Source organism: Heloderma suspectum, chromosome 2 (genome assembly GCF_057233095.1).
Source record: "Heloderma suspectum isolate Gila_16-S chromosome 2, 16-S_ref, whole genome shotgun sequence".
In the NCBI taxonomy this organism is placed as follows: Eukaryota; Metazoa; Chordata; class Lepidosauria; order Squamata; family Helodermatidae; genus Heloderma; species Heloderma suspectum.
Genome location: NC_139459.1, coordinates 134,897,500 through 134,910,711, shown reverse-complemented (window position 1 = coordinate 134,910,711; position 13,212 = coordinate 134,897,500). Strand labels below are relative to the sequence as shown.

The window sequence follows — 13,212 nt, the reverse complement described above, 5'->3', positions numbered from 1 at the left end:
GCATGGGGGGAGACAGCTCCTGCATTCTGCACCCTCTGAACAGTTAAGTACATCTTGCTGGCACTGCCTCCCCACTCCCCGGAAACCGTATTGTCTTATACAAGCTGCTACCATTTTGTGACAGGGCTCATCTGCATCCCCGACACCCTCCCTGCTTCCCACACAGCAGCAACAGCAACGCCATCACCCAGTCATCCAGCCATCTTCCCTCCTCCCAACCATATAGAGGAAAAGGAAACACTACATCAGGAATTTATTTATTTATTTCATTTCTATACCGTCCAATAGCCAAAGGAATGAGAAACGTACGGGGAGAAATGTAAAGCTTTTGTGCTATCACAAGAATAAACATTTGCAAATGTAGGCCCAACCCATTTGTCAGATCCAATCATAAGGATAGGCCCACAATTGTCACAAGGCTAGATGCAGACAGAACATTGTTAGGGGATGGAGGACAAAGTTGCTGGAACACGTGCCTGCTCCCCTCCAGTCCTTCCCATTCAATGTAAACATTGATGACCAACCATAGCCAGACTTCACCCCTAGCTTCATATCTGCAACCAGCTTCAAATCATAGTTAGCATTTGGCTAAGTGACTGACTCAATAGCAACCAGGGGGAAGGGGGGGTGGGGGACCAAAGGGAATGCAGCAGACCAAGTCAATAAAGTGCAGTAGTTATTTAATAAATAGTAGCCAGCATATTTTGCTGATCTTCTTGATCAAAGGGATTTGTTCAAGTTAGACACATATTATACCTCCCTCTCACATATATGACAGTCACGTTTTTATTAAACAGCCTGCTGCCTTCTTTTAAGTGACTTACCCATGCAAAAACTTACAATTTTGGGTTGATCTTTTTTAAGTTTGTGATGTTGCAGTTGATTGGCCAAAGAGCTGAGAAACGGCTGACTATTAATGAGGAAACATGAGTTGTTCTCCTTCTCCCAGTTTTCAGTACTTTTCTTCAGTTCTTCTCCCAACTAGTTTTGCAAAAAGGAAATTTTAAAAGTCAGTCATTTAGGGAGCAATCCTATGCATGTTTAGAGAGAAAAAAAATCCTACAATTCCCAGCATGCCTCAGCTAGCATGGCTAAGCTGGGGCATGCTGGGAATTGTTGGACTTTTTCTCTCTTTAAACATGCATAGGATTGTGTCCTTTGTCAGTTTAAGGAAGACTCTCAAGTCCACACTATCTTATGCTAACACTATTTGAATGTTCTACTCTAGAACAGTACTTATTACCATCTGTCTATGCAAATGGCACCCAAGGAATTCTTAAAAATAACTGAAACACATTTTTTTACTAAGCCTGTTCTAAATCAATCTGCAGCTGGACAACTCGCTGTGCTCTACAAAATTGGGGACATATCTAGCCAGCCAGGAAATCACCAAGTATTCTGAAATGCCCAAGCCATTTGGATATTATACTTAGGTGTTCTCCAGTTTGTGTTCTGCACATGTCTTCTCTACATGAAAACTTACATTTCCAATACTCAAGAGATGATTTTATAGCGTGGAATCCAAGATGACTACATGTCCTCCATGACAGAACTGTTTTACCTTGGGATTGTTGCTCACAGAGGGGGTTCAGATTCTTTTTTACATACAGAAGTTCACCTAGCCTCCCCCCACAAAAACAAATATATGGAGAAGTTAAACAAAAATTATCCTGGCACTTACCTTTAACAACTGCTTTTGAATCTTTGAACTTTCCCTTTCATCTTTGAGTAAGTTACCCCCTCTGTTTAGAAGTCTGCTTGGATCTGTTGATTTTTTCTGAACACAGACATGGAAACGGTCATGCAGATAACATCTAAGCATTTACCTATTGTAGAGGGCAACTTCCAACACCACTACAATCGCCCCTACATTATTACTCCAGGCACCAACATGCAACTTCTGAATGATTCCTGCAGTGATCCTTTAGTGCTACTGCCAAATTGTGGCCAAATCAGGCTACATATGGCTGAGACATTGGATGCTATTTCCTGAATGCATCAAGTAATCCTAGAGTAGTTTTGATTCCATGGGACAATTTAGTTAACAGTGACAGCATGCAATTCAAATAAGTCAGAGCTTCCTAAGAAGTATGAGAGTGACACATCAAAATATTTCTAGGCAAAGGAGTTTTTTAATCACTGTTATCAGTAAAGGTTCCCATAAGCACTGCAAGATTGCCCAAATACCTGGGAAAATGTGTGCAGTAAGATATTGTATCTGAATCACAGTTTAAGCATGCCAGAAATGAAGAACTGTGTGTCACTAGGTGTAGCGAAGGTCTTGCTTTCTGAAGTCAATAGGGCTCATCATAGAAATTTGGGGATAGGTGTCTTCACTCAACATGGTTTGTTAAAGTTTGTGGCTCTAATCAGCAAGATCAATGATTGGTTGGGTACTGAAGCTAGCCCCGATGATTAATCACAGGCCAAACAAGCTATGTTTCTGGACTCTTGGAAGAACCCCTGCTGTTTGTACCAGAGTGAACTTATGGCTCTGTTTCTGGTAATTATCCCCGACAGATGAAAGAATACTCAGTTGAAATAGGGAAGTATGAGGGAGTTTATGGCACACTGGCATAGGCTGACAAACACTGAAATAGTTCCTTTGAAGTCTAGCCATAACTACACTGTACTGATTTTATGTGTTTATCAGTTAGTGACAGGGAGCTGATCTCCTTGGTTTCACCATGTATAGAGCTCATACATTTCAGTCGTCTCAAATGGTCCTTTCTGATCAAGCACACTGTTGATCAATCAGGTTTCACTCATTTGCCCCACTGCGAAACATGACAAAGAATTAAAGGGCTGCATTATTATTTGAACCTAGGCTTGTGACTTTTTGCTCCCAAACAAGCCAGGAATCGTAAATTAAGAACAAACCCTGGTTTGTGATTCTGAGTTGTAAGGGGTGCAACAACCAAGAAGGCCCGGGTCAGATGACACACTAAGCTTTGAATTCCTAGTTATTTTAGCTGCTCCCACTGGCGGCAGGAGCCAAGTGGGAATAAATGGGCTGCCTGCATGAGCACACAAGTCAGGAATGGTAAGCCAGAGTTTTCCCAGATTCTGGCATATCGTTATGTGCAAACACAGCCACTGGATCCTTTGGATCCAGACCAAAGTTAAACCTGATCTTTCAGCAATACTGAAAAACACAGAAGTGCAGTACTACTTCAGGTGTGAATATTGCATATTCTCAATCTAATGAACATATTATAGACTGCCTTTCCTTCTTGTAGTAAGCCACCAGCCTTCATAGGAAATGATGTTTCCCCCAATATGCTATTTTAATCACTTCAAAGCATACTGATGTCTCATACAACATCGCTGTAAAGCAGGCAAGGGGAAACTCCAGCACTTGGGCTGGATGTGGCCCACGAAGGTTCCCCATCTGACCTTCAAGCTTCTTCCCCGGGCCATGCCCCCTCTCCCCAGGCAAAAGGTCTTACCTCAGGTCAACACCTGATTGGAGATAAGACCCCTTCCCTACACAGCCCTGAGCACGGAAAAGGATGTATCTTCCTCAGCTGAGGAAGTGGGGCTGGGAAAGTGAGAGAGAAACAATGATGTGGATGACGTGAGAGAATGGTTTGTATGTGTGTGACAGAGAAAGAGGAATAGACATGAGCACTTTGGGCTCTGGCCATGCCCACTGCTGGTACGCAGCCCTCAGGAAGCTGCAGGATGAATGTATATTAACCCACCTTCTCCCCTTCAGGGCTGGGTCCTAATTCAAGGTTACCCATAGTACAGCAAACATGCAATTTTTTTGCTGGCCCACATTAGATTTTACTCACATCTAAAAACACTGTCAAGGTTTGCCCTCTGCAATGAGATACATTAAGCATGCAACAGTGCCTACCTCCAGTTCAATGAAGCGGCCCCAAATGGCTTCCCATTTGTGAACATTATCATACAGATGCTGATTTTTCTCATAAACATCTTTCATTCTCAGAAGTTCTTCATCATGTTGGTTCAACAAGTCTTCTGAGAAATTGTCTAGATCAAGAAAGCAAGATTGGTTTTCATTAGGCACATGGCAAACAACCAAATAGTGACCAACACCTCCATTATGACTCAACCATGCAGGACATTTAGCATTTGTCCCATCATTAAATAAGCCACTGTGGCTTGTGGCACACACCCATTCTGTAACCCAAGCCCTGCTCATAGGTTGTTCTGTCATCTGAACACAGTGAGGATGGGTTGTTGGTACGATTAACAAACCAGCTAGAACCCAATAGGCCAGTTCACATGATTGTCACAGCCCACCGTGGTTTATCTAAGCCACAGTGGGTTGCCGTGTGGGCAGCCATTTTGAATATTCAACCCCCCCGGGGAGGTTGCCATGATTTATTGTGTCGTCCATACCCCGGCAACAGGGCTACAACAGGCCATGTGTTATTGGGGGTTTGTTTCCCCCTCCAACAAGCCATGCCACTCGGATTCAGACGACACTAGCTGTGTCCAGGGCTTGAACAGGCAACTTGGCCTCCATCAGCGCCATGGCTTGCTGTGGGTTAAGTAAGCCATGGTAGGCTGTGGTGATCATGTGAACCAGGTCATTCAGCCAGTTCATATGCTCAGGAGAGAGAGAAATACACCACAAAGGCTTATTTCCCCCACCACGCGTGTTGGGGGGGATTAGCATAATTACCATCAGCAGCACAGCTTGTCATGTGGCACAAACCAGGTCTACAACAGCTCATGGGTTCTGGGTGGCTTGTTACCCACAGCAACAAGCCAGTCTGACTGGGTTTGCATAACACAACAAACTACGCTACTGAAGACAAATATGCTAATCCCCCCAGCATGCAACAGGCACACGTGGAGGGAGTAATAAGCCAGCGGCTTATTTCCCCCTCTGTGATCATGAGAACCCTGTCCCTACATCAGTTTTTTTCTTTTATAGGAATGACAGAATAATTAATCACCTTCAGCCATAAGACCACTGACCCTTAAAGTAGGCAGTACATCATGCAAATTTGCATTTTGTATTTGAAAGACACAGGCCACAAGGAATTACCATTATAAAAAGGGTGAAATGCAGCTCTCTGTTCTTCACCATAAAAGCATTTTTGCCAGTAACTATCAAGCTGTTGCCGAACTTTCAAAATAATTTCTTTAAGTTTCTCTTTCTTCAGCTCTTCCAGGTTCTGCAACTCCTCTTCCCACTAATGAAAACAAAATGAGTATTGCACAGTGAAAGCTATTACATTTAGCAGTATAGTCCTTGCTTTTATTGCCAGACAAATTCCATTTCTCAAAGCTTTTACACACTAACTAAATATTATTTTCAATAACTTCCTATAGTATACACTGTAATAGTGAAGAAGGTCGATTGAGGATATCCCTGTAACTTGATTTGAATGTCTGCTTGACACTGACAGACATTCATGGGAAACAGAATGAACTCTTTAGAATGTTTTATTTGGTTTCCACTTCTTCCACACGTAATTTAATGCTTCTGGTCTCTTCCATAAGCTTTAAAAGAGGACCACATGCTCAAAATAGATTAAAGCAAGAAGTAAGCTTCAGGCAAGAAAATGTTGAGATGGCTCCTCCATTATCTACTCTTACATTAATCTTACACAAGCTCACTTCTATGGCATGAGAAGCCATATTTTAAGTGTGAGCCACAAAACTGCTCAGATTCCGGCATTAAAGCAGCTTCAGTAGAACCATTAGGTGTAAATGAGGACATTTCAAGCACACTGACATACTTCTTTCAAGTTAAAAATTCATAGTTGGGGACAAAAACATATGGCCTGCATGCTGCCCTCACCTTTCCCAACTGTGGTCCCCACCATCCTCTGTTGCGAAAGTGCTAAAATTTGTGGTGGCTAAAACATTGCATTTGCCACCAAAATAGTCAACAAACCACTAAGACAGCCAAAAACAGCCAAATATCACTCGTTTTCAAGCAAGATTTGCTATTCTAAGCTTCTGTAGTGGTTCTGCAGACTTCGCTGTTTGCCACCAATTTTTGGCAGCAAAGAGCTGAGGTTTTTTTGTGGCATCCCACAAAGCGCAGCCTGCAGTGGGGATTCGGGCGGGGGATGGCCCCCAGACCTCCTCACAGTTGCCCACCACTGTTGTAAAGGGTCCAGCCAAGACCTTGCCACTTGGCAACATGTGTCAGCGTGTTCATATAAATAACTGAAACAGCCAAGTTCTCTAGTTAAATACAGGAAGGCATACAGGTCATTTAATTAGTCCAGCACCTAAGTGAAGAGCAACAGCTTCAAGTCTCCCGGCTTAGGCAGGTGCATCATGCAAGCTGCATTCCAAGTGTAGAAAGAACAAGCTTGCTTACTCATGAGATTTTCTACCATATTATTTGACCCCCCCTGTAGCTCATATACTATAAACGCTATATAGTGCCTCTTCTTTGATTAGTTACATGTTGCACATGTTTTTCTACTGCAATGATTTCAAAACTGGATTATTCTGAAGTTTATCAAGGGCTCCTCATCAAACTGGCCAGAGTAGCAAACAAGCTTCCCTGAAAGTTCAACCTGCATTGCCCATCTTCCCACTACAGTGTGCAGCCAGCGTGCTGGGTGCATTCAAGGTTACACTTTCAATTCATGCATAAGAGGAAAGAGGCTACATAGGATTGACCACTGACTTTCATGAGCAGACTGTACACCCTATAAAATGCCCCAGAATCTTCTGCAATGCACTGGGGTCCCCTGGTAGATGTGTCAATGTAGAGAGAGTTCCCACAAAGCCATCAGTCTAATTTAACACAATAATCCTCACAGATTTTTTTTGGTCAACAATTTATAACTGTACAGAATCCTGCATGTTTCCAGGTACATGATGGTGCAGTTCAGGGACTCCAATCTCTTCTGCAGTGAGAATAAAAGAGTGTTTAAGTGGAGCTAAGAAGTTCATGTTATTAACAGTGATGTCAGAATTCTGATTCTATTACCATCTTTGTGGCTTCAGAAATAGAACATTTGCTTGTCATTTTTGTGAATTGCTCCTGCTTCTCTTGTGGCCATTGAAGTCTGTCCCAAAGAAGCTGCACCTCTTTCATCAGAACATCCTGAGTGGCAATCAAAGACTCTTTCTTGACCTGCAACTAGAAAGGCACATCTGCATCAATTCCTATTGAATAGATGTGTGAAAAAGGCAGTAACAAGGCATATGAACTCGACATTACTTGAACTTATAGTCTCAGGAGGAAGACAAGTCAGACCAACACTCCACCAGGAGCAGTTTCTAGGGGCAAGTGCATACCAAGATCCTTCCTGATCACTATACCAAGATTAAGTGAAGTGAGTGTTGCGTGGAAAAGCCCGACGAGGTAGAGAATATACAACTTGTTTTTACAGCCAATAAGCCCAGGTGATAGCCAGCACCGTATGTATACTGCAATTCTGCAGGAGCACAAAATGTGGTATTGGCAATGGAATGTAGCTTTCTGAAGACGTCAGCTTTCATATTGCTCAAAGCCAGGTTTCTAACCCTTTTACGCATGTCTTTGAAAGCTTATAGTATGTGGACAATGCCTGCTGAAACCTCAGAAGCCAGGCCAGGTTGCTGAGTAAGATTTCAAGTGGTTGGCAGTGGAGCTTCAGTGTCTTGCTCCCTACAAGTAGTGAAAATATGCAAAAACAAGTTTATAAAGGCTTTTCTACACTTTTTTTGACAGATAATTAGAATGGCAACAACAAAATTACTCCACAAGGAAATGTACGGAAGAACTGGAAGCTCAGTTCCTTTCTAGTACTCCAAACAAATTCCTAGGCTATTTAATTCTAAATGTATGGGCTTTTTGCACCTGGCTCTGGTTGCTGGATCTCAAGGTTCTATTAAAAGTACATCTCACAAGCCTGAAGCGTGCCCTACCCTACTCTAGTTGGCCTTCTCACAGAGGCAATAAATGTGTCTCATTACGAGGCTCTCCAAATGTGGCAAGAAGCACCAATTGTGCCAATAAGAGGGAATAGCACAAGCATTTAGAGGAATCAGTAATACAGCATACAATTCATGACGTGCAGAACTCATAGATTAAATGAAGACTTCCCTGAAAATGTGGTACAACTGCCTGGGGCAGTAAAATGCCATGGGTAGGACCTGATTGATAGGAAAAGAAAGAAAGATCCAGCTGCCGTATCATTCTATCAACCATTATCTCTCACTGAATAAAAAGGTAACACATGCACACCAAACTTAAGAATCTGCTTAAGTAAAATGATGCAACTATATCCATCTGGAGCGGTCTGGGATCCCCCAATCCCTTGATGAGCATGCAGTGCAAGACAATGCAAGATGCTGAATATATTAGGGACTAAGATTCCATTAAATAGCTTTCCTAGATGCTAGAGAGGCATGCCAGGTTAGAACGGACTCTTCAAATTTGCTGCTGCCACAAGATATTCATTTCTCTTTCCTAACTCAAGGGAAATGAAAAACCTTTTGCTTGTGACATATTTGTGAAGCCTAAATTGGGAAAAAGCTTAGGCTCTCACCCTTGTCAGGTGTCTAAAAGTGCACAGGCCACGGAACTGGAGTTCCAAAATACGTAATGTTACTAAGAAAAATACTTATAAAAAGTAATGCTCTTTTATAGCCCCGTCACTATGACATCCCATAGCCTGAAATATTATGAGGTACAGACAGACTGACGCCCCAGTGCACTAAGACAAGTGGGGGTAGGGATGCCAGAGGTTTCCATCCGGGGGTTTTCACTGAGCTTTCATCAGCTCAGCCCCTTAGACTACAGCTCACTTATCTGTGAGATGGCCTGATTCGCTGCAGATAGAGTCGGGCCAGCTCATGGATTGGGGGGTGGAGGATCCCCCACCTTAAATCGACATTTGCTCAAACTGCAGCTGCAATTTGTGCAAATTTTGGGCATCATTTGCACAAATTGTTGCTGTAATATGTTTAATTTGCACAAATCACACCTGCAAACTGAGCAAATCAACATATTATGGCCACAATTTGCTCAAATTAAGGTTGACATTTGTGCAAATTACATAAACTTTGAGAAGAGTTCCCGGATTTGGGGGGAAAGCCTGTGGCTCACAAATGCATGTCGAGCTGGGGGCTCCAGGGAAATCCAGCAAGCCTAAAAAGGGTTGGATTTCCCCACAACAGCCATCCCAAAGTGGGGGCTAGAAAGAGCCTGAACCTCCTTACGAGAGACCTGACTTGCACTTTGTGAGCTATTTCTATGAACAGCACAATTATATTTTCAAGTTGTTTAGGGAGCACAGTGCTGATGGCATACATGTGCACTAAAAAACCTAACCCATCTGCATGTAACCTTTTTGTATTTAGAAGTCCAACCTGATGGATAAGCAACTGAAGATCTTCAAGGTGCTTCTTTGTAAGACAAATATATTCGTCATCACACAATATATCACTTTCCAACGTCCCATCTGGTGTGTGTCCAATTTCTTTATTATACTGCCTGATTTCTCTTCTCAGTTTAAAAAACTCTTCCAGTCTTTGCTCCTATTAAAATGAGTTAAAAAGTTTTTAAAATATTGTCAAATTACGGAGGTGGCTTTTATTGCTGTCATAAAGCCTAAGATACCAAGAACTTCTAAAGTGTTTGTTTAATCCAACTTTTATCCCCGAATGGACTGAGAATATTCACAGCTTAGGATCCAACATTATCCTTCCACCAGTGGAATGGACGATCTGGTCAATCAAATTCCCCCTCCCCACTGCAGTCTCTCAAATCTGCTCTGGAGGGTTGGGGGACCCTCCAGAGCAGATTTGGGGGTCATGTGGGGAGACTCTCATTGTGCAAGGAGGGATCCACTTACGTAATGTTGGATTTAGCCCATATTGTCGAACTTTAAATGCAACGGAGCAGCCTAAAACCAGGCTCATCTGTTCAACAAGAGATGACCAGACTGCATACACTGATTGGGTTCGCATGATCAGGGAAGGAAAATAAGCCATCATCGTTTATTTTTCTGCCTCGCACATGCCGGTTGTGCCAAGGGCGCATGGTATATGGGTTTACAAACCACACCGCAACTCATGGCTTGTTCTAGAGTTGTGAGGTGGTTTGTAACCTACCTGCGCCATGCACCTTTACCAGGTTTGGACAACATGACAAACCACACCTGGCAAGGGTAATTATGGTAATGATGTGGCTCATGACCAGCACATGCAGGGCTGGAAAATATGCTACAATGGCTTATTTTCCTTTTCTGATCATGTGGACCCAGCCTCTGTGTCATTTATTAATTAAGGCTATTTGCTTCATACTTCTGGATACCCATGGCACCAAACTCTGGACTAACTGAATTCCAGTGTAAAACAAATGTTCAAAAGCAATTTAATAGGAATGAAAACAAAAGCGGTCCCCATCAGATTTGTGGAATGGGAGAATAGCTTGGCTTATTTCTGAGCCAAAATGGGAAACAGCCTGCCTTATTCCCAAGCCAATCAGCATTCAGCCACCTAACCCTCTACACACCCAGTCCCAAAGCTGTAATTTCCAGCTAGGGATGGTGGAAGCTTGCAGGGCTCCACAATCTCCAGCGCAACTGACCAATCGTGCAGGTGAGACCTCTCCATGGCTGTGAGGCTGTCTTTTACAGGCCAGAGGAGTAGAGGCTGCACCCCAAATGCCTGGGAAAGGGAATTCTTTGCAAAGAACCCTTGGGGTAAGAGGGTCCCTCACAGGGTTCAGGGGGCATTCTTTGCCCCTTCGACGGCAGCAGAGAGGCTCCAAGGCACAGGGACTCTCATGGGTGGTGGGGAGCTGGATTCCTTTTACAACTGCTTGCATGCCTGGCAATCCATGATTGCCTTCACTTCAAATTCTTCATATGACCCCAACAGAATTTCTTCTGGCTGCGTAATGTCATTCTAAGGGTGGCTGGGATGGAGCAAGGAGAGGACTTCTTCAGTAGCTTGAATTTTAATCAGAGTCAGAGAAGAATTCAGAGGCTTTATAATGCTCCCTTCTTTGGGTTTATATCTGGGCCCAAATCCAGAAAGTTCTACTGGCATATTTAATTTTACGGGAATGTTTCCGTTTCTCTAATGCAAAGATAAACTCAGCACAATACCTTTACTTTCAAGAGCATCTGAACATGTTCTTTTAGTTCTTCTAGCTCCAAGCCACTTGGAATACTGCCAGTAGGTATGTAGTAGGGGGTAGCGCAAAGCTCTGTGCATAGTGCCTGGTCATCTTGCTGCAGCTGTTTCAACTTTGTCAGCCTCTCATGTTTTTCTCTGAGAGCTCCTTCTAAAGCCAGGCGGAATTCTTTTTCTAACTGAAGGATGGTTAAGCTATCATCAGCCTGTAAAAGTTACAAAGTTTTGAGTACAGAAATATCCAGCCAATACAATTGAGCAGCAATAGCAGTACTGAGCAGAGACTACATTTTGGCAGGCTAGGTCTATTTTGAAATAGGATTGGCACTTGAACAGTAAAAAAAAAAAAGGGGGGGGGTAATTGCACAAGCAAACTTTTAAAGCATTAATTCATTAGAACAGTGAAAACTAGCATGAAGAAACATGCTAATTACAATAATTATTGTCTGAGGTTTCCAGAGGCCCTCCTCCTCAAAACAAGTGCCATGCATTAGTACAGCTTTGTAAATAAGCCCACAAAAGTTACTAACCTGCAAGGAGTCTAGTAGCCTGTGTTCCTATGCAAGATGGAAAGGAAATCTGGAAGCACAGGCTTCTTGCCCCTTAGCAGGCTTTTTTTTTAAATGGCCTTCTACTAAGCAAACTGGTGAAAAAGGGATGGATCACTTTCCCACCAACTCTTCTGTGGCTTCCGTGCATTTGCTTCACGCTGCCTGCTGAACCTTGTACATCCCTTCAGAACACATGGCTAGTGGCAAATCTAGATCCTTAAATAGGAAGAGAAGGCAGAAATTCTCTAAAGCATTATAAAGCAGCACTGTTGCTAAAACAGAGGACGGCCACCCCTCAATTCTTGTAGCAATAGGTCTCACTCCTACCATTGCTAGCAAGTAACCCCAGGTTACAATAAAAATGGCAGGCCGCCGCTTACACAAACGTGTTCTCAACTCCAGTGGAATATTTAACAGGCCAGTTAACCAGCATATATCTATTCATAAAGTGGGAAATCTGCAGGAAGACACCCAGGATGCCTAAATGGGAGGGGGTATGAAATGGGCTCTTCCAACCTCTACCCTTTTTGAAAAATAGTAAGGGGGGTTTCAGAACACCTCAACTTTCCCCATACTGCTTAAGGAACTGTGCAGCTCCTCACATTCTCAAGGAATACTCCAACAGCAGGAATTGTTCTAGCTGAACAGAAAGCAACAATACTCATGGCTCCCCTCTGTCAACACAATGAGCTGCCAAGTGGGACGACTCCATGAAGGTGACTGCTCTGTCTGCAAAGCTCTGGGGTCATGGTGCAGGCCTCCCCATGACCCTCTCAGACTCTAGGGAACCTGTGTGCAATTCCCTTCCCACAATGATTGATTTATCCCAAAGCAACTCAGGGTGCAGTGGGGGAGGGGAGTGAGATTGAGCTAAGAGTTCTGAGCTCAATCCCACCCCTTCAGTAACTGCCGTCAAGCTGCATTCGGATCAAGTCACTAGTGCAAATTTACAAAAATCAGCAAGAAAGCCACAGAAGCACAGGAGACAGAGAGGTTGGTAGTTTCTCCGAGTAGCACATTCTTCATATGCTAGATAGTAACTTGCCATTTTGATAATGCATAGATTCCACGTGTTCAACCAGAGAGTTTACTCTTGAAAAGCAAGAACTCTAAATTTTCAAATGCAATGGTATTTATAGCAAGTGGCTCTAAAGAGAACAAAGTATGAACAGAAACTCATATTGATGGCAGACGTTTTCAGTCTATCCTGGTTAAAGCACCATTTTAGTGCTTTTTTATCAGGAATAAACAGCTGAGAAGCAACTTGCCTGGTATGGGTCCAGCTGGAGTTCGTATCTAAGTGTATTCAACTGATTCTTCTGTATTTCAATGTCATTTTCAATTTTTTCTTTCAAATTACTTTCTTCCTCAATCATTTCATTCAACAGAGCCTGTCCAGAAACCCACATAAAAAGTGGCAGTATAATTTTCTATCATATGTATTAACTGTTAAAACTTTTGGCACTTAATTAGAACATTGCATCCATAGCTAAATTAAGAACACATGTCGCATTGATGCTGTGCATACTTATCACATACCAATCAAGGGTGGTATCCAGTTGGTGTCCCTCCATCAGTGGAA

At 42.9% G+C, this 13,212-nt stretch overlaps 1 protein-coding gene across 7 annotated transcripts in view; it reads right to left on the bottom strand.

Annotated features, from left to right (window-relative positions):
* Nucleotides 1–13,212, bottom strand: part of LOC146352786 (protein regulator of cytokinesis 1-like) — a 37,772-nt gene that overhangs the window by 18,683 nt on the left and 5,877 nt on the right. For all 7 annotated transcript variants that reach the window (XM_084834858.1, XM_084834857.1, XM_084834856.1 and 4 more), the window contains exons 3-10: nt 12,899–13,021; nt 11,052–11,285; nt 9,307–9,474; nt 6,938–7,090; nt 5,027–5,174; nt 3,863–3,999; nt 1,682–1,777; nt 841–981 (exon numbers count right to left, since the gene is read on the bottom strand). In XM_084834858.1, coding sequence (XP_084690984.1) covers nt 841–981; nt 1,682–1,777; nt 3,863–3,999; nt 5,027–5,174; nt 6,938–7,090; nt 9,307–9,474; nt 11,052–11,285; nt 12,899–13,021 — 1,200 coding nt within the window. The remainder of the gene's footprint in view (nt 1–840; nt 982–1,681; nt 1,778–3,862; nt 4,000–5,026; nt 5,175–6,937; nt 7,091–9,306; nt 9,475–11,051; nt 11,286–12,898; nt 13,022–13,212) is intronic.